The 27,501-nt window shown below is 33.7% G+C and overlaps 1 protein-coding gene across 1 annotated transcript in view; it reads right to left on the reverse strand.

Annotated features, from left to right (window-relative positions):
• Positions 1–27,501, reverse strand: part of TECRL (trans-2,3-enoyl-CoA reductase like) — a 125,618-nt gene that overhangs the window by 64,429 nt on the left and 33,688 nt on the right. The window contains exon 2 of the mRNA XM_063108083.1: positions 24,552–24,603. Within this exon, the coding sequence (XP_062964153.1) occupies positions 24,552–24,603 (52 nt within the window). The remainder of the gene's footprint in view (positions 1–24,551; positions 24,604–27,501) is intronic.

A 27,501-nucleotide genomic window follows, 5' to 3' on the forward strand; every position in this document is an offset into this window, starting at 1 on the left:
TTTTATATAAATAATAGAAAAAGGCAGCATGTGACATTATTTTTATTCAGATTGGAAAATAGACTGAGGTGAGGGACTTCGCATTTGCTATTTCACTATTCAAATGAATGAACATTGACAGTGAGTGCTGAAAATGGTGCCTGCAGTCTCGTGTGTAATTTAAAGCACAGCTCCTATATAAATGTAATGGCTTTGAGGCTTTGAATGAAACCAAATAGTAAATGCACATTACCAACATAGTTCTCGGTAAAGAGCACATAGTAAGAGAAAACAGAGGAAGAAAGAAATTGCAATCTCAAAATGCACAAGAAGAACTTCTATTTTCATCTTGTTTTTTGTTTGTTTGTTTATTGTTTTAAAAATGAAGACATGTTATTTCACACACCAGAGCAATGTGAGACAAGCAGTTCCTGACTGGATGACATGAAGACTGGGACATGAAGACATTGTCCTTGAAGAAGATAAAGGTTTTCTAAGTCAGGCAAGCTGGCCCAGCTAACGTTGTCCTGAACAGAGCTGAGTTGTGTCCAGACAGAAGCAAACGAGGCCACCACCGAGCTCAGATTCCTCTTGATTCCCCTCCAGGGACTAGAAAGAGAATACAGAGCTTTACCTTCCATGAGCATGTTGGAGTGGTTGATGAACACCGATGGTTACTTTTATGTGTAAGTTTGACTGAATTACGGGTATCTAGATAGCTGTTAAAAAATTATTTTATGGTGTATCTGTGAGGGATTCTCTGGAAGAGATTAGCATTTGAACTGGCAGACTGAGTCAAGATCTCCATAACGAATGCAAATGAACACCATCCAATCTCTTGAGTACCTAAACAATGAAAAGACAGAGGAAGGATGAATTTGCTCTCTGCTGGGACATCTCTTGCTCTCGAACATTGATGCTCCTAGGTCTTGAGCCTTCAGACTTGAATCAGGACTTACACCATTTGCTCTCCTGCTTCTCAGGGTTTGGACTGAAACTATGACACTAGACTTCCTGGACCTTCAGCTTGCAGATGGCAGATGACAGATCATAGGACTTTTCAGCCTCCATAATCTCATGAGCCAATCCCTTATAATAAATCTCTTTCCACATTTATCTCTCTATATATCCTATTGGTGCTGTTTCTCTGGAGAACCCTGGCTGATATACATGCTATGCAACCTTGAGAGCTGGTAGATGTAAGATGACTTTTGCCGTAGGCACTGGTAGTGACATAACTCTGACAAGGCACTGGGAAGATTAGTTTCCAACATCTCTGGCACTGATTAAGAACCCTGCTGGTGTAGAAATTTAATTTTTGTTTGATGCCTTCCTCACAAAGGCAATCTCAGAAGTCCTCTCCAGTGTGACCCATTCTGCTGAACAAGACAACAGCACATTCTCTGCCCTTCTGAGGCTTTTATCCTTTGTGACTTTTCTGATGTCAAATGAGCTGAGAGATGTAGCTAAAACATTTCTAACTTTGGCTGTACACATAATGCGTTTCACCAGTGTGGATTCACTGAAAAAAGAACAGCTGTATATATACAGCTAATCTTTTCCACCTTCACTGCACTTGTAATTCCTTTTCCTAGAGTAAAAGGCTTCCCCACACTAGGTGTTTCTTGTGACTTTGTCTGTACCATGAGTGGCTTGTTACTGCAGCACTGACCCACAAGTTCTTCCCAGTCTCCCTACCCATGAAAGGCTTCTGTCGTGTGTGGGCTCTGAAGCTCATCATAGCTAAGCCCTCCTGTCTCTGAGGGTTTGTCTCCACTGTGTTGCTTCAAGTGCTGGTAGAAATGTTGCTGACCTTGAAGCCTCTTTCATGTGCCTATATCAATACCGTTTCTCCCGAGGTGTGCTTCCTGACACTCAACATGGTGAAAAAATATCTTATGACCAGGGCACAGACCTCACAAGAGTGGCCTTGTGGGTTCGTGGATCTTCTTTGACAATCCTGACCTGTGACACTCTTATGGAAACAAGTTGTTCAGGAAGATGTCTCCTCATCATCCTCCTCATGCCAAAAATACAGCAAGGCCACAGGCCCAAGTGCTCCAGCATTCCAACATGGTACAGGAATCTCTGAACCACATCAGGGATCCTCCAGTTTTCCTGGGAAAAGTACATAGTCACATCCTCCGAGGCCACACAGCCCCACCTGGAATCCATAGGCACTTCTAAGGCTATGGGAATGTGTTCAGCTGCCCCGTGACACCTTTACTCTGAGACATCTTAAAACCAACATGTCCGAGATCCAATGCCTGATATTCCCCTTAAAATTTGCTCCCCCACAACCTCCCCATCTCCATTCTTCCAGATTTCAGGTAAGTAAATGTGAAATAGTATTTCACTTTTTATTTTTGATCATACCTCATATCTGATACAGCAGGAATTTTGTCACCTCTATCACTCTGATCTACCTGGAATCTGGTCACTTCTCTCTCCTCTACTGCCATCACTGAGGTCCTCCCCCTCTGTGGTCTCCTGGAGACTGTCCTAGCAGATAACTTACTGGTCTTCCTGCTTCCTACTCTCATTCCCACTCTCAGTCTGCTTTTCCCTAAGCAACCTCTGGAAATAAAAAATAAAAAAATTCCGACTTATAACACATCTCTCCCTGTTTTCAATTTCCCATGGTTCCCAATGAGATTGGCTACTCTGCATTCAGGGAAACCAATGTTGCCAAGGAAGAGGAAATATCCAGTGATAACTGCCCAGGTAAAGGCGTGGAAGAGATCCTTCCTCTCCATTCCAGTAACTTCTACCCTGAGAGCTTCTTGGGACCTACAGGACCAAATGCTCTGAAGTCTCTGATATGAAAGACAGATCCAAGGAAAGACAAAATTACAATTACCTCATTTTGTTTTAAAATGTTATTTCTTTACTAGAAGTTTTTTAGCAATGACAACTTTTAGTAAAGGACTGGACTTCTCATAAGTGCTTTATATTATTTTTTAATAATAATGTGGAAATCTTTTGAGAATCAGCATATTAGAGGTTCCATTGCTTTGATCTTGCTTTGAAATATGACAACAGTTTGATTACCCTGTGTGAAAAGTTTAAATCATAGAAAACACTGTTCAATCTCTGAAGATGAACCCAAATTCCAACCTTTTACACAGTTGCAAATGTTGTGTGACATAAACAAATTATAACTCAAAGCATAGTTGAAAATATTAGTAAGCATTTCATTGTATAGTAAGTAATTTAATATAAATAGTTTAATTGACAACTACAGAGTAAATTCTAAGGGATATACCACACTACGTATACACACATTCTGTTGGTTCTTTGTCTCTGGAGAACCCTAACTACTACAGTAAGTATAGTAAGGTTGTTTGGGAAGTCTCCTGGAAATTGGAGATTTTTAAAATCAGTTTTAACAGTTAAAATTTTTAACTGGTAATTCATGTAAGTACTACCGAATAAAATATGTGTTGGGTTATACCAAAATAGATTTTTAAATGTTGTATATGAAATACACATTTTTTAATGAAAATTAGTCTAATTACATAGCAGATACTACATTTTATTTTATAGAGGACACTTGTAGCCTACACTTTACAAATTAGTCTAATGCAGAGCCTTATTTGACTTAGTCCAGAGCAAAGTATTATGCTTAATACCTCTCCATTGAATTCATTAAATTGTATTAATTAATGTACAGAAAGCATTGACATCAAAACCCTGTTGTAAAATAAGTATTTTTGTAAAGCAGCTGGGTCAAGGGCTAGTGTGGCCTGAAAAAGAAAACTGAACAAATATTGTTTACCTGATTATCATCCATAATACTTAAGTAAGCAAAGATTGACTGAAGGTTTATTGCAAGCTGGCATTTTTCTGGCCAGTAATAATGAAGTGAAATACAAGTCTATTACTTTCAGTACCTCACAGTCTACCAACAGAGAAACAGACAATTCAAATACTGTATTAACACATTGATGAATAGGCTATTGCTGTAGCTGGAGCATCCCTGCCTTAAGCAGCCCAAGTGTGGTTTGTGCAGCAGCTCCAGAGAGCACAAGCAAGAAACCTTGGTGGCATCCACGTCGTGTTAAGTCTGCAATCTGGCAGAACATGAGAGCAGCGGAGGTGTGGCAGCCTCCACCCAGATTGCAGAGGATGTGTGGAAAAGCCTGGGGCCCAGGCAGAGACCTGCCACAAGGGTGGAGCCACTGCAGAGGCAATCTACTAGAGCAATGCGGGATAGAAAAGTGGGGTCAGACCCCTTAAAGGCAGCTACCACCAGGGAAATAGCTAGTACAGCTAAGGTGGCAGGAGTGTTGCCAGGACCACAAAACTTTAGGGCCACTGGCAATGTGCAATGCTGGTCTGGAAAAGCCATAGGTACCAGCTCAGCCCAGTGCGCTATGACTGGCAGAGCTGTGGGGGCAGGGATGCCCGAGGCTTTGGGGGCCCAGATGCCCCATTGTGTCCACAATGCAGAACTTGGAGTTAAAGAAGTTTATTTTGGAACTTTAAGATTTAATGTCTGCCCTGTTGAGTTTTGGACTATATTTGGGGCCTGTTTCTTCTTTCTTGTGGCCTATTCCTCCCCTTTGGAATGGAATGTGCACCCAATGTCTGTTCCACCATTGTATCTTAGAAATAGATAAATTTGTTTTTGATTTTTACAGGTTCACATGGGAAGGAGTTTTGCTTTTGGTCTCAGATGAGACTTTGTACTTTGGACTTTCAAGTTGGTGCTTGAACAAGCTAAGACTTTAGGGACTGTTGGGACAGAATTATTGTATTTTGTATGTGAGACAGACATGAGTTTTGAGCATCCAGGAGCAAAATGATAGAGTTTGGACATGTTGTCCCCAAAAAAACTCATGTGGAAATCTGATCCACAATGTGGCAGTGCTGGGAGCAGTTTGGGTCATAGGGGCAATCCCTCATGAATGGATTAATGCTCTCCATGGGTAGGGAAGGTTGGGGGAGTGAGTTTTTGGTGTATTAGGTCTCACGAGAGCTGATTGTTTAAGAGACCCTGGCACCTCCCCTCTCTCTTTCTTGCTTCCTCTTGTCATGTGATCTGCTTGTACCTGCCTGTTGCTTACCACTTTCTGCCACGAGTAGATGCAGCCTGAGGCCTGTACCAGATGCAGCTGTCCCATAATTGTAAGTCAGATAAATCTCTGTTCTTCATAAATTACCCAGTCTTAGGTATTCTGTTACAGCAACACAAAATGGACTAATTCAGCTATATAGTCATCAGGGCAGACCATACAATTGTTCCTAGAAAAGTTACGAAAATAAGTTATTCTAGAATAGAGTCTTGAGTCACCATGAAAACCAATTACAAATACAAACTCTTTACTGAGAGAGAGAGAGAGAGAGAGAGAGAGAGAGAGAAATAGACAATATCTGAATTTTGTAGGAACACCACAGCTTTGATAATATTGCTCTTCTCAGATGAAGATAACTTAATTTAGAGAATTTCCATGAATTTTTCACAGCAAAAGACAGAAGTATTCATTTTTACTGACATATATCACCACTATCTTTTGAAAATGTTGATTTTCACATGAATTTTGGTCAAGTAAATCTCCTAACTATTAAAACATCTATGGAAAGAAAAGAAAGAAAGAAAAAGAAAGAAAGAAAGAAACAAGAAAGAAAGAAAGAAAGAAAGAAAGAAAGAAAGAAAGAAAGAAAGAAAGAAAGAAAGAAAGAAAGAAAGAAAGAAAAGAAAGAAAGAAAAGGAGGAGGATGAGGAGGAGGGAAGGAAGGAAGGAAGGAAAGAAAACAGATAACTTCTCCTACAGTAGAATTAAAATGGCTTAATATCAATGTACATAGTTAGCTAACTTCAAAATTGTGAGTTTTGACTTTGAATTAGCAATGACAAAGTGAATATCAATTATTATTCATTTGATTTTCAAAATGAAATGTACAGTTAATTCTACAAGATTCTAAAGATTCTATGGTGTTCCCACCCAAAAGTTGATGTAGAAATGTAGAAATCTGAGAGTATAATTAATTAAAAGTTTGGTTATTAAAAAATTATAACAAATATCTAACCATATTTGGTAGGCAGAATAATGGCCCCCAAAGATGTCCACTTCCTAATCTTCATACCTTGTAAATATGGTATATTAGATGGAGATGTAATGAAAACGTAGATTATCCTGGATCATCCATTGGACGCAATCTACTCACAAGATACTCTGACCAGCTGGAGTCAGAGAGATGTGGCAGAAGAAGTTAGTTTCAAAGCATGAGAAAGACTGGATGCATGGTTGCTGATTGGAAAATAGAGGGAGAAATATCAAAAGAACTGCAGGGGGCCGAGCCCGTGGCACACTTGGGAGAGTGCGGCGCTGGGAGCGCTGCGACGCTCCCGCCGCAGGTTCGGATCCTATATAGGAATGGCCGGTGCACTCACTGGCTGAGTGCTGGTCACGAAAAAGACAAAAAAAAAAAAAAAAAAAGAAAAAAGAAAAGAAAAGAAAAGAAAAGAAATGCAGAAAGTCTTCAGCAGCTGAGAGCAGCTCCTGGAAAGTTACTTAATTCTGCTAACCATATTGATAAACTGTATGAAGATTCTTTCCCAGAGCCTCCATATATAATCCAACACCTTATTTCAGACATATGCAACCCAGGGTAGAGGAATCAACCAAGCCCATCCAGACTCTTGACTTAGATAACTGTAAGATACCATATTTCTGCTGTTTTAAGAAGACAAGTATTACAGCGTCAATAGAAAACATCTACGACAAATTACAAAGTTAACAAATATGTAAACGAATCTAGTTATAGCTAACATGAAAAAAACATATGACAAAACTCAACATTCTTCTGTGATAAAAAGTCTCAACGTATTAGGTACAGAAGGAACGTACCTCAACCCAATAAAGACCATATATGACAAACTCACAGCTAACATTGTAATGAGTTGGGAAAGTTGAAAGCTTTTTATCTAAGGTCAGGAACCAGTCAAGGTGGCCATTCTTGCTACTGCTATTCTATGTAGTGCTAGAAATCCTTGACAGATCAATCAGGCAAGAGAAAGAAGTAAAAGACATTCAAATACGAAAACAAGTGAAATTGTCAATGTTTGCTGATGACATGATCTTATGTATAGAAAATCCTAAAGAGACAACCAAAAAACTGTGTGAACTAATAAACAAATAAAGTAAAGCTGCAGGATACAAAATCAACACTCCAAAATCAGCAGTGTTTCTATACAGTAATAACAAACCATCTGAAAAAGAAATTAAGGGTTTTTATTTTTTAACTCTTTGGTTTTTGTATTCTTACTAACTACACCTTAAAAGAGATTCCAGGAACAAATGTTTTATACAGTAAAATCTGAAAAAAAAATGTTTATACGTATGTGCTTATCATTGTTTTAAATAATTTTTGAAAGAACATGTATGCTTTTCAATTTTTTTTTTGAAATTTATCTGTAGGAACAATTGATTTGAGCTTTATTCAGCATGAATATGCATTTATATAAATTCATTCTGAAGCTAAATATTAAATTACAGTAACAAAATTGGAATTAAACACATGGGAATTTTTAGAAGATCTCTGGGGGAAAAAAAGCAATTTAAAGACTTCTGAGAATGTAGTGGTATTACCATCACTCAATAAACTTTTTCCCCCTTCCAGATAGCTCTATCTAGATCAGCAACTCAAATTAATGATGACTGTTTCAGGCCACCTCATAAAACATTTTCATCCTGGTTTTCTTCATTACTTAGAAACCAATCAAATGTGAAAGGATATATAGGGGACTCCTTGTGAAGTATGCATAAAACAAATGTACTTCACAGGGCCTGGTTTTCCAAAGCCTTGCAATTTCAAATAGTGACCCTGCAAAGGACTGGAAATTTTCCCCAGGCTATATAGTCTCTGTTGTAAGATAAAGAATTGTAACACAGCGAGGCTGCTGGCTCAAAGACAGACAGGTTACTGGTTAATATGTAAAGATACTGGGAAATTGCTATAAGAAGAGAATGTTTGCTAAAATCAAGCTTTTGTTGCAAATTGCATTATAGAATGTCACCTTACTGAATGTTACCAGCTTCTACTGTTAAGCTTGTTAAACTATACTGAGAAAAAAACCCCCACCTATGTTCTCTTCCTGTAACTTCCTGGTCTGGAGAATAAATGCGGGACTAGAACACCAATTTGTGGTTAATTTCCCAGATGGAAGGAATGCCTCTATCTTGAGGGATCCAGGAGATTAACCCCTTTTGGGGTCTTCTCACTGCTCAGAAGAGATGGGCTTTGAGTAGCCTTTGGAGGCTCTGTCACAGGGGAAAGGGGTGACAAATCCATGGGAGGCAAAGCAACAACTCCTGAATGTCCATTTTTTCAGTTCAGAGGGAAAAAAAGGGGTCATCTAAAAGAGAATTACGTCTTCAATATATTTTCATTAACTTCAATGTAGGAAGATTTTTATTCAATGAAAAGGTAGTAAAATATATTTTGATTTTTAATTTGCCAAAATTTAGTATTTTAACATTTAATTGCTTCCAAAAAATGTGAACTTATAGAAAATTATTAAGTATTTATTTTCAAATTAGAAAGTTACCACAATTATTTAAAGTAAAAAATATGAATCAGCTAGAATACAATAACAACAAAAATCATTAAACTGCTTAACATACCAGAATTTTGCAGTAGTAAGAACTCTGTCTCTTTTGCAAAAAAATTTCAGAATTTTCCCAAGCTTAGAATTTTGTTTTATACGATATTCACTCAGAATAATTCTTTTGACCATTTGTTTTGTAACTCAGCAGCATTAATTGCCAAAAGAATAAATCATTAGCACATTTTAAGATCTAGAGATAGGTTAGGTAAATTTATTAATAAACATCAATTTTAATAAGTATATCAAAGTTTTCTTTCAGGAAATTAAAGCACGTTCTTAAAATATATTTACATTAGTTTATAATAAGTTAAAACAAAACAAAGAAGAAAAAGAAAAACCTTGTGCAATTTAAAATGAGAGTGTATTTGTAACACTTACATTGTATACTTAGAATTAGTTTAATACATGCTTTGTTTAGTAATGAATGGTGAAAATATCTAGAGATGTTAATCTAAACACTCTAAGTGTTTCAATATCAGTATTAGGCATTTATATTGTAAACAGTTGAGAAGTGTGTTCTTAGGGTCTAAATATTTCTTAAGAAAGCAATGTATTCTACAGATATTTTTCTGAAGAAGAAGCAACAATCAAACAAACAGAACTGTATTTAATGTCTATACTTCATACAAACAACTACATACCACAGATGTATAAAGTTACCATTTTCACTTTGTGAAAAGACAAATGTGATAAATTTAAGAGTAAGAAAGATTAGCTTTCTCAGGCTTGCTTTGGCTATTCAGGATCTTTTGTTGGTCCATATGAATGTTATGATTGGTTTATTTTTCTATTTCTGTGAAGAATGTCATTGGTATTTTGATGGGAATCACATTGAATCTGTAGATGGCTTTGGGTAGTATGGACATTTTTACTACATTGACTCTTCCAATCCACAAACAAGGAATGTCTTTCCATCTCTTAGTGTCTTCTTTAATTTCTTTCAGAAGTGATTTGTAGTTCTTATTGTAGAGATATTTCACCTCTTTAGTTAGATTTATTCCTAGATATCTTAATTTTTTTGGAGACTATTGTAAATTGGCTTCCTTTCTTGATCTCTTTTTCTTCTAGATTGCTGTTGGAGTATAAAACAGCTAGTGATTTTTGTATCTTACTTTTGTATCCTGCAACCTTATTGAATTCATTTATCAGCGATAAGAGTTTTTTGGTAGTTTTTCAGGTTTTCTATATATAGAATCATATCATCTGCAATCAGGGACAATTCAATTTCCTCTTAACCTATTTGGATGCTTTTTATTTCTTTTTCTTGTCTAATTGCTCTGGCAAGTACCTCCAATACTATGTTAAAAAGGAGTGGAGAGAACAGGCATCCTTCTCTTGTTCCTGATCTTAAGGAGAAAGCTTTCAGCTTTTCCCCATTGAGGATAATATTGGCAGTGGGTTTATTGTATATGGCTTTTATTATGTTGAGATACCTTCCCTCTATTCCTAATTTGTTGAGAGTCTTTATCATGAAGGACTGTTGAATTTTGTCAAATGCTTTTTCTGTATCTATTGAGATGAACATATGGTTTTTGTTCTTTACTTTGTTGATGTGGTGTATCACATTTATTGATTTGCATATGTTGAACCATCCTTGCATTCCTGGAATGAATCCCACTTGATCATGATGTATACTCTTTTGATATGTTGCTGTATTCTGTTTACTAGTATTTTGTTGAGGATTTTAGCATCCAAATTCATCAAGGATATCAGCCTACAGTTTTCTTTTTTTGTTGTATCTCTGTCTGGTTTTGGTATCAGGGTGATGCTGGCATCATAGAATGAGTTTGGGAGAATGGGTTCTGTTTCAGTCTTTTGGAATAGTTTGGAAAGAACTGTTACTAATTCCTCTTTAAAGATTTGGTATAATGCAGCAGTGAAGCCATCTGGTCCTGGGATTTTGTTTTTTGGAAGATTTCTGATTGCTGCTTCAATCTCATTGATTGTTATTCATCTGTTCAGTTTTTCTGTCTTCTTGGTCCAATCTTGGTAGTTTTTATGTATCACAAAATTTATTGATTTCCTCCAGATTTTCAAATTTGTTGGCGTATAGTTGTTCATAGTAATCTCTAATGATTCTTTGTATTTCTGTGGCATCAGTTGTGATATCCCCTTTTTCATTTCTGGTTTTTCTTCCTGACATCAAACTATGTTATAAATCTATAGTAACCAAAACAGCATGGTACTGGCATAAAAACAGACATGTGAACCAATGGAACAGAAAAGAGAACTCAAAAAAGAACCCACATATTTACAGCAAACTGATCTTTGGCAAGAGCACTAAGAACATACATTGGGGAAAAGACTGTCTCTTCAATAAATGGTGCTAGGAAAACTGGATATCTGTTTGTATAAGAATGAAACTTAATCTGTACATTTCACCATATACCAAAATCAACTCAAAGTTTAATATGCCTAGAATAAAATGTAGGGGAAATGCTCCAGGATTTAGGACTGGGCAATGACATTATGAATAACACCCTAAAAGTACAGGCAACAAAAGAAAAAATAATCAAATGGGATTATATCAAACTAAAAAGCTTCTGCACAGCAAAGGAAACAATCAATAGAGTGAAAAGACATCCTAAAGAATGGGAAAAAATATTTACAAAAAATGCACCTGACAAGGGATTAATATCCAGAATATACAAAGAGCTCAGACAACTTTATAGCAAAAAACCCAATAGTCCAATTAACAAATAGGCAAAGGAGCTGAATACACATTTCTCAAAGGAAAACATACCAATGGACAACAGGTACATGAAAAAATACTCAACATTACTAATCACCAGGGAAATGCAAATCAAAACCACTTTGAGGTATCACTTCACCCCAATCAGACTGGCTATCATAAAAAATACAGAGAATAACAAATGCTGGCAATGATGTGGAGAGAGAGGAACCCTCCTGCACTGCTGGTGGGACTGTAAATTAGTACAGCCATTATGAAGAACAGTATGGAGTTTCCTTAAACAACTACAGATAGAACTTCCATATAATCCAGCAATCCCATTCCTCGGAATATATCCAGAGGACTGGAAAACATCAGGTCAAAGGACCTGCACTCCCGTTTTTATTGCAGCTCTATTTACAGTAGCTAGACAATGTAATCAACCTAAATGTCCATTGATGAATGACCGGATAAGGAAATTGTGGTATACAAACACAGTGGAATACTACTCCTCCATAAAAAGGAATGAAATCCTACCATTTGCAACAACAGGGTTGAGCCTGGAGAAAATTATCCTAAGTGAAACAACCCAAGTACAGAAAGAGAAATACCACATGGTCTCATAACTGGGAGCTGAATCCATAAATAAACAAACGAACAATAGAAACAGAGAGAAAGAAAGAAAGAAACAACAATCACAGTAATAGATTAAACTTTTACAAAACTAGAGGTGGAAAAGGGGAGTGGAGGGGGAGATGAGGGGGGCTAATGAGGAATTGGTCAACAGACACAAAGAATCATTGTGTATTGTAATGATGAATAAGCTAACTATATTGATCTAATCACCACACATTCTACCCAATTATTGAACATCAGTGTACACCATATGTATGTATAATAAAAAATTTTAAAAATCAAAAAATTTAAAAATTTTTTAAAATTTTTTTAAAATTAAAAAAAGGACCAACAAAAAGAAAAACTAAGGTTAATTCAAAATTTGCCAAAAAATTTTTTTAAATAGAAAACTTAATTTGCCTGAAAAATACCTGTGTATTACCTTGTTCTAAAAGAAAGCTATTTTTGATAGAACCTATATTATTTTTCAATAATTTGTTTTTAAATGCCAATTTTTATAATCTTAAATTAGTTTTCTTTTTTAATGATGAGCCATAATTATGTTGTAAATAAAGATAAATAATTTATGACTATTTTCCTTTAGGAAATTAAGTATAACAGATGGGAAAGCTGATAAGTGAAGATATGATCACAGAATAATATGAGAAGGGTTTTGAAAGCAATAAATGCTATGTTGTTAAAGTAAAAATCAAGGAAGTCCAACATAGTTACACAGAATGTGAGGATATTATGAGGTCCTTATATACCATAATAGTCTTGAACATATTGCTGGAGGTAACAGGAAATGGATAAGATATTAGAACAAATCAGTACATGAGAAAATGTATCCAGTAGGAGACTAATGTGGGTATCAAGATTAAAAGTTATAAAGACTTGAACTGTGGTATCATAGTTAAGGTAATGTACAGGTTCCACATATACTCATGGCAAAGAATTGATAAGCCAAGTAGATAATCGGATATAGAGTGGTGTTTATAATGATTCACAGATTTCAGGACTAAGGAGTTGAATTGGATCACCATTCATTAAATTAGGAAAAATAAGAGCAAGCTTGAGGAAACAGAATTTGAAAAGGAGAATTTGAGAAGCTTAATTCTGAACATGTTGAAGATAAGGTGTCTGCAAGATATACAAGGGTGCTTCAAAAAATTTATGGAAAGTTCATATTATCTTTTAAATCTGTTTTTCCATGAACTTTTTGAGGTACCCTCACACAAGATATTGAGATGCCACATTGGTAATTTAATATACTGTAGAAAGTTCTGGAATAAAACAGTTTTGATTTTATTCTTTAGTTATTTTAAACCATATATTTTATAAACCACAAAAATGTTTGAGGGCACACAGAAAGAAGAACAAAATGTAGAATTAAAAGGGAAGATAGATCTTATGGAATACTAACATTTAAGGGGCTAAAGAATGATGAGAATCCCTCAAAGGAGTCTGAAAATGAGAGGCTGGAGAACAAAAAGAAAGTATAATATCAGAAATCAAGTGGACCAAAATCAATCAATCAAAGAAACACTCAAAAGGAGTCAAAGAGTGGTGTATCATGTGAAATGCAGCTGAGCGTTCATGCTAGCCATGCCCCAAAAATATCCACTGCCTTAGCAGGAAAACAAAACAAACAAAAAAATACTGCTAGTGACCTTGGAAAGATCATTGGCATGCTGGCAAAGTAAACCATTTTGAAGTGAATGTTAACTAATGGGTAGGGAAGGAATGACAATATTGCTATAAGTGGTTTGTAAGCTGGGAACTTCTTGATAAAAGAACAATTTAAAAGGAAGCATTTGCAATTTTGCAGCACTCTTTACAATAGCCAAGAGTTGGAACCAGCCCAAATGTCCATCATTGGATGAGTGGATACGGAAAATGTGGTACATCTACACAATGGAATACTACTCAGCTATAAAAACGAATGAAATACTGCCATTTGCAACAACAAGGATGGACCTTGAGAGAATTATATTAAGTGAAACGAGTCAGGCACAGAAAGAGAAATACCACATGTTCTCACTTATCGGTGGGAGCTAAAAATTAATATATAAATTCACACACACACACACACACACACACACACACACACACACACACACACACACACACAAACCAGGGGTTGGGGGGAAGAAGATATAACAACCACAATTACTTGAGGTTGATAGACAAGCAAACAGAAAGGACATTGTTGGGGGGGAGGGAGGAGAGGGAGGAGGGATGGAGGTTTTGGTAAGGGGCAACAATAATCAACCACAATGTATAGCGACAAAATAAAATAAATAAATAAACTTAAAAAAAAAAAAAGAAGCATTTGAAGATATAGAAAAAATTAGACTTGAAGAAGTAAATATCCTAAGGATATAGAGATGGGACTTCATAGCACAAATAGTTTAATTATGTACAGAAAGATACGTACTCATATAACCTTTTTTAAAAGAGGAGAGATGGGACGATAAGTCCCATGAGAGAAAGTAAGGAATTTTCTTGAAGTAGGAGACAAATCTCTCTCTTAAATGGGAAAAGTAACTTAAATAAAGTGATGGATTTCTGGAAAAAATTGCCAAAATGAGAGACTCAGGTGATCATTAAAGATATTGCTAACAGCTCTAAGTAATGTAGCAGAAGATGAATACATTCATTGTAGGGGCGTAGTTCATGTGGTTTTCTCTAATAGAGTTCAGGAGTAAAGGAGCCTTTATGACAGAGTAAGCACAGGATTACTTGAATTAAATGAAATGGAGGATTAGATGAAATGGAGTCTGAGAGTTCATGGTAGAGCTAACAGTCTGATATTGATCAACTAGTAAGTTGGTTGATAAATCAGGAGAAAGGAGTTCTGGAGTAAAAAACAAGTGTGTGTGTGTGTGTGTGTGTGTGTGTGTGTGTGTGTGTGTGTATTATTCAAGATGTACATATAACTTAAAGATGGTGATACATCATTTTCTATCTAAAATATTCTTTCTAGATTAAATCTTTTACTCTCCAACCTTTTTTTTGTTATACATATATAATTTATAACAAAATTATATATTTATATGTTCTATATATATAGGTAGATAGATATCTATATCTGTATCTATCTATAGCTAGCTAGATAGCTAGCTATAGATAGATCTGAGATATCTGAGTTCCAGAAACTGGGTGTGCCAAAGAATCAGACATCTAGAATGGTAGATGGTCAAATAGCTTTGCTCAGTTTCAAATACTAAAATTTAATTAATTTATGGTGTGGATAAGTGAGTAAGTCACTAAAGCACAGTGAAAATGAAAATTCAAGAAAAATAAGTGGTTTTCAGATTAGCATTTTAGATAGATTATCATTTTAGAAGTAATTTACAATATAATTAAGTTAGAATGGAAAAATCACGTTACAAAATGGAAAAATTATGTTACAAAATAAATGAACAGAGAAACATTTTTAAAGTAGAATAAATCCTCTAAAATTTAGGCATTGTTTAAAAAACAAACCAGAAAAACTCTATAAATATATTTGTAAAAGAGAAAATCATTATACTAATTCCTTAATAATGTATAATAAATAATTTAAAATTATCAAAATTAAAATGATTCGAATCCTGTCATCCATTCTTTATGCCAGATAAGTTCTAGGTATTAAAAAATTTTATGTGGAAAATAAAACTGTAAATTACAAGTGTAGGAATAAAACAAAACAGTTTTAAAGATTAGAGGATGAAAAAATACATCTAAATAGGCCACACAAAATGGAAAATACAAAACAAATCATTGATGAACTTGAATCTATAAACTTTATTTTTTCCAACAAAAAATAGGGAAACAAAGTGCCTGTGCACTAATTCATGAAGACTTTTTGTATTATGAAAACAAATGAAACCATTCAAATGAACAAAAATGTGCATGTAGATACTAAATGAACATGATACTAAATAGTAAATGAAATAGCTTTTTTTTTCAACTCATCAATTATTAAGAATTACTAAGTCTGTAAAAAGCCACAATTATTGAGGAAAGAGAAATACACATTCTGAATCATTGTTTTGGGTATATAAGATAGGAGGAAAAATTCACAATACATGCTAAGATTTCAAATGAGCTTATTCTTTAAAATAACATTTTTTTCTTTCATTATTCTTACAAATACAATACAAGAAGTCTATAAAGATGAATTAATCTTGTGAATACGTCCATGAATGGTATATGGTAAATGTAAATAATCAATAAATATTTTTGTTGTTCAACAAATATTGTTGAATAAATAAACACAATATTGCTTTATTATGGGAGCAATTATGCATGATATATATTGCACATCCAAGCAAAACTATAATATGTTTCCAGTAGTATTGATCATTTAGGTCAATATATATTGAAATATATATAGGAAATATGTTAATAGGAAAAGATACTGTAGGGCAATGTGCAAAATATGTGAAATAGTGTATATAGGAACAGAGAAGTAACTGCATCATATTAATGAAAATATTAATAGTAGCTGGATGATAGTACTTTATTCTTTGGAAATTTTTGTGGTATGGTCCATTTTATTATAGAAAAAAAACTGAAGCTATTATTATCTTGAAAAAACCATTTCATTGTACTGAATCTGATGCTTTGGCAGCATAGTATATACAAATTGAATTTTAAAAATTATCCATGAAAATGAGACATTGTGTGGTTATTAGAGGAAGGAAAGGGGCAGGTGTTAGGGAGAAATTGGTTAATAGACAGAAAGAATGAGTCTGTTTTGTAATGACTAATATGAAAACTATCCTGATTTGATCATCACATATTGCACACAAATATTGATAGTCAACTCTGTACCCCCAAAATATGTATAATCAAGTATGTTTCAATTAAGAAAAAGAAAATGAGACTTTGGAACACTATTATCTTTTGGAATAATATAAAATATTATAATATAATTTAGCACATCTGAATTTAATAGTACGATGGTGTATATTTTCATAAGATTTATAACAGATGGAGTCTAAGCAACTTTGAATAGGACCTGTTTTAGGAAATGTGAAAAATGGAAGAATGTTTTTAACCAACTACATTGATGAGAAAATGTATAAGAGCAAATAACCTAATTAATATTTTTTTTTTCCAGAATAAAGTATCCTAATTACTGCATTTAAAAAGCCCTTGTGCTTGTTTTTAAGACTGTTTACATCGAATTCCACTGTGATGCATTCCATGTCTTTCTGAAAATTCCCTTAAGGAAGAAAATCCCACGGATACAGAAGACTTAATCCTGCTTCAAGCTAAGCCTCAAAGACTCCCTTGCTTTTTTATATTATTCATCATACATTATATCCATAACCCTGCTAATGAATGCAGTTTAATCAGAAACAGCAGCTGCTAAAGGCAGGAAAAAAGCAAAGTGTGTTTACTAAAGCTTGAGAGAGTATATTTGACTGCTACAAATGCTTTTAGTGCTCTGTGCAATTTTTAGATTCTTATTATTGAGAGCATTTCTTTTTCTAATGTGATGGACAGTTTTTCTTACCATCCAGATATCTATCCCTCATTGAATTTTAAATGTCATTTTATGGTTGCATATTCACATATAAATAGGAAATCAGTAGTTCTGATAGAAATAGACTATCTCTTCTAATATTTGGTGTACCTATAATGTGAGTGTTTGTTCTAGTTGAAATATTGCTAACTTAACCATCTAGATACTTGAGGATTATAAAACAAAATTATTCCATAATATCAGGCTTGGGAAACATCAGTATGTCATGTAAGATAAATCAAAATAACCCTGACATTGCACAGCAACACAATTTTAATGCTGTGCCATGAGAAACAAAACCCTTTATAGACAGGATCATACTTCATGCACTTCAAGAATTGTTATTAGTTATGACAGTTTTATTACGTGAAACTTGACTGGCAGAATGGTCATCCCTTCCTAAGACTGTGATCTCCTAACACTTTGCAACTAATGTATACCACATAAGTAAATAGAATTTTCAATGACATCAGGTACATAGCAATATTAATTTGACCGGTATTTTAACATAGTCACAGTGAGAAGAGGTACAATTTCAATGCCAAATAATAAATCAAAATAAAATTTTGTAAATTATCAAAAATTACTGAGATTCAAAACTATAATAATCCTTTCTCTAAAATTGAAGAAAAAATAATAATATGTGGTATAAAATTGTTAAAGAACGTATATGGTATGCTAAGTGAAAAATAGAAATTTTGAAAATCTGTTCAATTTTAAGTGAGTGAAATAAGATTCATGACAACACTTTCACTCTTTTCCCAAAACATCCTTTTGAGGTCCATCAAAAATGCAGCTGATAGTTCTTTTTTGCTATGCCTAGCTCCATGGAGGAGGCATATAATTCAGTTTCTTTGTCTTCAGTGGGCACATTTTTTAGAATTTCTTCAATGACCAGAGCATCAACACTAACAGGTTTTGTTAACTTCTCTCAATCTAGAAATCTACATGTAATATGAAAAAAATGGTGATATTGCTGCCCACTAATAAAAGGGTCTTATTGGAACCTTCTATATAAAGTTCCTAGGTTTCTAGAATGGACATTTAGTCCCCATAGCTTTAAAAAAAATGTAACTATGACTGTTACCAAAGAATGAATATGAATAACATACCAATTTACTCTATTTCTCCATCTGAATTGCTGACAAATTTCATAATTTCTCTTACAGGATAAACTATTAAAAAAAGAATGGTAGCTACTTCTTGAATTAGCAGTAAAGGATTTTTTTTAAAAAAGAAATCATTCTGTCACTTCTTTCATTAGTTGCATTTATCATTTTTCTAGTTTCTTTTGTTGAGAGAACCGGGAATTCTATAGCCTTGTCCAGGAGGCTCCTTCCAGATTGCCACGAGAACAATCATTCTATACCATATGAGATAACTCCTTCTGTTCTGTTATTTTTGTCCTGACATTTTCTCCTTGAACGTTTCAAAGTTTAGCATTGTTTGTATCCTTCTAGCTTTTTGGCAAGACTTATATGCTTTTCAACTGTCACAATAAATTATATATCTCTTCATGTGGTTGAAACTACGATTGTTTTGCTAATTCCATTGGTCCTTCCCTTGCTTTTTTCCCCCATGGCTTTTTTTGGGAACTGAGGAGACAGATAGTCCAAAAGATAGACATCATTAAAACTTTTTATGGTGTTGTCAACTCATAGGTAACACAGAAGTCATGGGCAAAATGTTTTATTTTTTTTTCTTTTTCTTTCAGAAACTTCTTTTATGACAGTCAATGTACAAATTACACTTCACCTGCTCGTAATTCACTGCCTTTTTACCTCAGTTCATTTAATACTAATTTTTAGATTGGTCTCACAAGAGAATATTTGATGGAGTTTGGATGTGTTGTCCCCTCCAAAACTCATATGTAAATTTGATTTCCAATGTGGCAGTGTTGGAAACTGATTGAGTTATGGGGGAGGATCCCTCATGAATGGATTAATGCTCTTCCTGGGGGAGGAGGGTTAGTGAGTGAGTTCTCACTCTATTAGTTCCCGTGAGAGCTGATTATTTAAAGGCCCCTGGCACCTCCTCTCTCTCTCTCTCTCTCTCTCTCTCTCTCTCTCTCTCTCTCTCTCTCTCTCTCTCTCTCTCCCCCCCCTCATCTCGCCATGTGATCTGCTTGCATCTGCCTGCCGCTTTTCTGCCTTGAGTAGAAGCAGCCTGAGGCCTGTGCCAGATGCAGCTGTCCCAGAATCGTAAGCCAAATAAACCTTTTTCTTTAATAAATTACCCAGTTTCAGGTATTTCTGTTATAGCAACACAAAACCGACTAAAACAATATTCAATTAGCATTTTAAGCCAAATTTGCACTCTTCCCTTTTATTAGTATTATCTGTTATTTTTAATTTAATACTTTTTCTTATACTGCCATATGACCTTAGATAGAGATTTCAGTGATTGTAACCAATTGTGAACTATTTTTAGATTCACAGCACTATTATATTCATTACACAATTTCTAAAAAAACTTTTTAGTTCCCTATTTGAAAATGGGGACTAATGATAGTCTTTCTCAGTTAAGATAAACAGTATTGTTTGGAATTCTGCCTGAAGAAATTAATGAAAAATATGATTCAGTAAAATAGAGGCAAAGGAGGAGAGTGGTTATAGCACAGGATACAGAGTCATGTTGCCTGAGTTTAAATTCCAGCCCTTCCCCTTATGAGCAATGTGACCTTGGGCAAGTTATAAAATCTTTCTTTAAAGACTTTCATCTGTAACATGAAAATTATAATTGTACCTAAATGATCACAGGGTTGTCATGAGTATTTTAAACTTTGCTACATGGGAATATCTTAGGAGATTCATGGCACAGGGTAAGTGAGTGATAAAAGTTAACTATATTTAGTATTATAAATGTTAATGCACAATAGGTAGAGTAGGACATGCCAAAATATCATAAATAACTGTACTGGATAGCAAGCACTCAACTGTGATGTTAACAATAATTTTTAAATTTAGAGAAAAATGGGAGTGTGAGAATACTTCAACAAGTTTGTAGAAAAGAGGATTAAAAGATAATATGAATCTTTACATAAACTTTTTGAAGTACCTTCATATAGACAGGAATAGAGAAATTCTCATAGGAAAAAAAAAGCATATATCTTTATAATTAAGTCGTTTTGTTTAAAAGATAAAAAGATGATTTCAACTGGTACAAAAAGGTGTGAGCAAACATGGAGAAAGGAATAGGAATATTCTGCCTTAGAGATATTTTAAACTTGAACAATTTTTAGAGGTGATTAAAATGTCCAAGAACCAAGAAAGAAATGATTCTATAATCATTGATAGAATATAAAGAAAAATAACAAAGAGAAACTCATTTGACCAGTCTTGTACAGATAAATCTCGCACATTTTAGAAATAGATTTTCAATGTTTTAGAGAATACAGGCAGAAAAATACAGTGAATTTAACTATCATGCCAAAATTTAGAAAATTATTCTACAACAGATATATGCACTTTTCTTGTTTTATTCTCTTTGCCCTACTATAATGCCCTTCTGGTTCTTTTCAACATACCCAAATCCTATATGTCTTTATGGTACATATCAGAAGTCAACTTTCTCAAGACTTTTAAACTGGGTTGGCATATTTCAAACAATTCTGTTGGATCCCGTATATGCTTTATTTTTCTATTAAAAATTCTGAATAGATTTAAATCCTTAATCCATTTTGAGTTGATTTTAGTATACGGTGAGAGGTATGGATCTAGTTTCATTCTCCTGCATATGGATATCCAGTTATCCCAGCACCATTTGCTGAAGAGGCAGTCCCTCCGCCACTGAATAGGCTTGGTGCCTTTGTCAAAGATCAGCTGACAGTAAGTGTGTGGGTTGATTTCTGGATTCTCTATTCTATTCCATTGGTCAGTGTGTCTGTTTTTATGCCAGTACCATACTGTTTTGGTTATTATAGCTTTGTAGTATAGCTTAAAGTCAGGTAGTGTTATGCCTCCAGCTTTATTTTTTTTGCTCAGCATTGCTTTGGCTATGCGTGGTCTTTTATTGATCCATATAAATGTCTGGATAGTTTTTTCCATTTCTGAGAAAAATGTCTTTGGAATTTTGATGGGGATTGCATTGAATTTGTATATCACTTTGGGTAGTATGGACATTTTCACTATGTTGATTCTTCCAATCCAAGAGCATGGGATATCTTTCCATCTTCTTGTATCCTCTCTAATTTCTCTCAGCAGTGGTTTGTAGTTCTCATTATAGAGATTTTTCACCTCCTTGGTTAACTCAATTCCTAAGTATTTTATTTTTTTGGTGGCTATTGTAAATGGGCAGGCATTCTTGACTTCTCTTTCTGCATGTTCACTATTGGAGAAAAGAAATGCTACTGATTTTTGTGTGTTGATTTTGTATCCTGCTACTGTGCTGAAATCATTTATCAATTCCAGCAGTTTTTTTGTAGAGGTTTTAGGCTGTTCGATATATAGGATCATGTCATGTGCAAACAGGGACAGTTTGACTTCATCTTTTCCAATCTGGATGCCCTTTATTTCCTTCTCTTCTCTGATTGCTCTCGCTAGTACTTCCAACACTATGTTGAATAAGAGTGGTGAGAGTGGGCATCCTTGTCTAGTTCCTGTTCTTAAAGGAAAAGCTTTCAGCTTTTCCCCATTCAGGATGATATTGGCTGTGGGTTTGGCATATATGGCTTTAATTATGTTGAGATACTTTCCCTCTATACCTAACTTATAGAGGGTCTTTGTCATGAATGAGTGCTGTACTTTATCAAATGCTTTTTCAGCATCTATAGAGATGATCATATGGTCCTTGTGTTTGAGTTTGTGTTTGAATATACACCCTGAAACAATTAAACTTCTTAAAGAAAACATAGGAGAAACACTTCAGGAAATAGGACTGGGCACAGACTTCATGAATACGACCCCAAAAGCACGGGCAACCAAAGGAAAAATAAACAAATGGGATTATATCAAACTAAAAAGCTTCTGCACAGCAAAAGAAACAATTAAAAGAGTTAAAAGACAACCAACAGAGTGGTAGAAAATATTTGCAAAATATATATCTGACAAAGGATTAATATCCAGAATATATAAGGAACTCAAACAACTTTACAAGAAGAAAACAAGCAACCCAATTAAAAAATGGGCAAAAGAGCTAAGTAGGCATTTCTCTAAGGAAGATATACAAATGGCCAACAGACATATGAAAAAATGCTCAACATCACTCAGCATCCGGGAAATGCAAATCAAAACCACATTGAGATACCATCTAACCCCAGTTAGGATGGCTAAAATCCAAAAGACTATGAACGATAAATGCTGGCGAGGCTGCGGAGAAAAAGGAACTCTCATACATTGTTGGTGGGACTGCAAAATGGTGCAGCCTCTACGGAAAATGGTATGGAGGTTCCTCAAACAATTGCAGATAGATCTACCATACGACCCAGCTATCCCACTGTTGGGTATATACCCAGAGGAATGGAAATCATCAATTCGAAGGTATACCTGTTTCCCAATGTTTATCGCAGCACTCTTTACAATAGCCAAGAGTTGGAACCAGCCCAAATGCCCATCATCGGATGAGTGGATACGGAAAATGTGGTACATCTACACAATGGAATACTACTCAGCTATAAAAACGAATGAAATACTGCCATTTGCAACAACATGGATGGACCTTGAGAGAATTATATTAAGTGAAACAAGTCAGGCACAGAAAGAGAAATACCACATGTTCTCACTTATTGGTGGGAGCTAAAAATTAATATACAAATTCACACACACACACACACACACACACACACACACACACACAAACCGGGGGGGGGAAGAAGATATAACAACCACAATTATTTGAAGTTGATACGACAAGCAAACAGAAAGGACATTGTTGGTGGGGAGGGGGGTAGGGAGAAGGGAGGGAGGTTTTGGTGATGGGGAGCAATAATCAGCCACAATGTATATCGACAAAATAAAATTAAAAAAAAAAAATTTTTTTTGAATAGATTTTCACAAAATGTTCAGGAATTTTTGGTCCATAACTATTTGGAATTCATTTCTTTATTCTTTGGATGTATATATTAAGTCTTCCACACAATACTATCTTTGATGGCTAATGGCATATCTACCTTCACTGAATTAGTCATTATGTCTAGAATAACATCATATGTACAGATAGCATTCAGTTAAGATTGTATATTTTTCCTAAAATAAAGTGGTAAAATAGTTCCACCTATTTTACTCTCAAGTATTATTAAGTAGTATAATACATTAAATTGTGAGATTCAATATTGTTTTTTTCACAAAAGAAACATTGTTCAACAAAATCCAAAAGTATTTAAAAAATGCTACCTAGCAAAACACATAGAATATGCAATACTAACTAGAGTGCCCTGATGCAAACTACCCTATTTAGGTTATGATGATATGTTGATGTGTGTAGGTTCATCGGTTGCAACAAACGTACCAATCTGGTGAGGATTGTTTATAATGGGGGAGGCTCTGCATGTGCGGGGACACCGAGTATATGGGAAATCTCTGTACTTTCTGTTAATTCTTTCTGTGTACCAAAAACTGCTCTAAAATATAAAGTCTATAAAAAATAGCTTCTCAGTAACTAGAGGAATTTTCAATGTTTTACAGTTAGGGTAAACTTCATTTAAAAAGTGCAGGAATAAAAATCTAATTTAAATATGCCAAATATAAATATTTCCAAGTAATTCATAATAAGAAATATGTTCATGAGGTAAACTTACCTATTAATAAAATTAAACAATATAACTTAGATTTATTATATAAAGAATGTCTATGTGGAAGAAATTTGACCAGTATAAATACATTGAGTAAAAATTTGGTTAATATTTTGCTTAAATATATAGAAATACTTTGTATCTCTTAAGGCCTATGAGATATAGAAAGTTTCCTGCTAGAATAAAAGAAAGTTCAAATATGAAATAAAAACAACTTTTTGAAAATGTTAAAAAAATATGTTGTAGATTGAAGGATCAAATAGAGTTAAATGCAAGCATCTTTATATTAGAGAAGCATTAAGCATAATATTATTTAATAGTTCTGTGTAAAATACATGGTATCATACACTCTTTTCATCACATTAAACTTATTCTCCTAGATAAATTTGAAAAAAAATACAAATTTTAAATTTTCTATAAAACTTACATGCTTTGTGAAATTTTTGTTTAACATCATGAATAGTAGATGTTTGTGTCACCTAAAAAGGAAAAAAAAAACAACAAAAAACCAGAATTATAAAAACTGTTAATTTGATTTGTACACATATAAGAAAAAGCATAAAAAATATTTTATATGTTTAATAATAAAACTATTACAAAATAGACATTTTTGTTTTGTTTAGTTTTTTTAGTAACCACTGTTTTCACAATCCTGAAATGTTGCAATCACTAACACTAGCTTTTTCTTAAAAGCTACATTTGTATATAGCAGTAATGATGTTATTATGTTAACTGAATCAAACTTTTACCTCTAAAACGTATTTTTTAAAATTTTCTCTGTACAAAATATTTTATTTGTTTCCAAATCTCATGAGACTGTCAGTTAAAAATACGACTTAATGCACAAGAAAGTAAACTAATTTATAGCAGAGGTGCCTGAGGATGTGAAATTGATTTATATGTAGACAGAATATTTACATCAGAATATCATGAGACGAGAATCACCTATATAATCTCCCTAGTTATGTTATCAAAATTCCCAACTAAAAATACTAAAGGTCCATTGAAGTATGTATGAGAAATATTATTTGGATTCTTTATGTGTGTAATGATTTGAACAAATATTTGGTTCCAATGTACTAAAAAATAACTTTCTAAATTAGAAAAACAAATAAAAGGTATTTTTATCTATCTAAATAGAAAAATTCTTGAGGACAAATGGTTCCATCCAAGCACCTCAAGTCATCACAAGGTATTTTGACTTTCTGACTTTGTTCATATCAAAGTTACAAATCTCCTGAAATTTTCCTTCACCTCTGATCTCTTTCATTGGTTTATGAAAAACCCAACTGTCCTTCAAAGTCTAGTTCAAAAGACATTTTAATAATCATTCAAGAAAATATATTCCTTTTCTCTGAATATGCATAGAATATTGATAAAATGTATTATGATTATATGTATACATGTTTTATTTATTTTTGCTAAAGTCTCCTTATGGCTATTCTGAAAGAGTTAAATGGAAAAAAAAATACATAAAAGGTTGGCCCATAATAATCCCTCAGAAAGTTCTTATTGATATTATTAAATTATATTTAATGTTTTACTATACATTAAAGTATAACAATGGGTACATTTCTTTTACCTTATCCACTCCCTCCATAATAGCACTATGACCAAAAGTTCAGTATATTTTTGAGACATGTTTTTTTTTTCTGATTTCTTGGATGTATATGGTTTACTAAATAAGAAAATTTAAAGATTTAAGCCTTAGAAAATGATCTTAATCCCCAATTGAGTTATACTATAAATAAAATGACCATAAAGCACTCTGTGAGTGTGAAATTTTAAAAAACTTCATAGCTTTTCTGTTTTGAGGGAGATGATAAGAGATATTTGAAAAACAGTTTATAAACAGGATAATATATATTTATATACTTGCACATATATTTTTTTAATTTTGATTTTCGATCTTTGATATTTGAATCATATTTTTGAAACTTGTTTTGCTTTAACATTGTCGATTATTTTACCTCAATGTTACTTATTTACTCAGAACTTTGCTTCCTCTAACAGTGCAGCCTAAAACTGCATACTATTTCCTAGAGTCACAAATATTTGTCCATCAATCATTTTAAGAGTCATGTAATTTTGGAAAAAAAAAAAATAATTTTTATGATCATTGATACCTCAATGGGTTTGATATGTGCTCCTCTTGCATTTTATGAAGGCACATTATCTATAAGGCACATGACCTGGTGTTACTGCATTTTGTCTTTCAACATGTAATGCACCACATAACATATAATAAAATTTTAATTAAGTTTTGTATAAATCAAAAATAAAACTGTGAATACAAACTCACATGAAAACAGAATAAGATCACAACTCCTTAATCTGATAGGCAAAATCTGTCACGTGTTCATTTCTACAGAAAAGCTATATGTATTCTTCAAATTATAATAATTTGTGATAATATTCTATTTTAACATATTCATTTTTTCTCTGAATTTGTACATTTTCAAGACTAAGATTATGCTCTCCTGAAAGAAACCTACATGTGGATTGTATTACAAGCTTTTAATAAATATATATTTTTTAAATTCCATTTGACTTTCACATGTTAGAAAAGTGTTGATTTTGTTTAAATCTTTGAGAACTGCCCTTTCTGGAGCAATTTAGACAAAAAACATCAGAAAAAAATATTAAACACTAAATGATTCAGACATTTACTCTATTAGCTACAAGAAAGTGTTTGGTATACTCTTTCAGTTATTTAGTTCTACTCAGAGCACAAAGAGAGGAAATTATGATAATTAACAGATCATATAAGACCTTCTGATTATTAAATTGATGTCTCAGTTGCTTCATCATAATACAAGTTTATTCATAGTAACTTCTACTTGTTAGCCAGTTTTACACACTTAAAAAGGATAAACTATCATCACACTAATTTATTCATCCCCATAAGTCACAATTAGTTATGCTGATGGGAGAAAGAAATATTTCTACATTTAAAACCTCAGAATTCTCTTCATTAATGTTTATTTCTCATCAGAGGAAATAAATCTTAAAATAGTAAGTAGACAGATAAATGGTGTTTTGTTAGTTGAACCAAAAATTTACTTCCAAATTCTAACTGATCATAGTTGAGGGTTGGGTCATTAATACTTTATTCTACATTTAAGTTGATGGAGACAAAAAAAAATCTTTCCACATTCAAGTAATTAATCTATGATTTACTTGAATTTGCACAATATGCAGGCACTGCATATTTCACATAAATACTCTTTTTGTAATGTTGCTACTTTGTAAAACTGTATTTTAACCACTTTCTCAATAAATTCTTGAAATGAGCAGATGTCTAAAAAATACTGTCTATCCTGCTTAGAGAAATGAAAATAAAGTGGTAAAGAAAAACAATAACCACCTGAACCTTG

Source organism: Cynocephalus volans, chromosome 9 (genome assembly GCF_027409185.1).
Source record: "Cynocephalus volans isolate mCynVol1 chromosome 9, mCynVol1.pri, whole genome shotgun sequence".
NCBI lineage: Eukaryota > Metazoa > Chordata > Mammalia > Dermoptera > Cynocephalidae > Cynocephalus > Cynocephalus volans.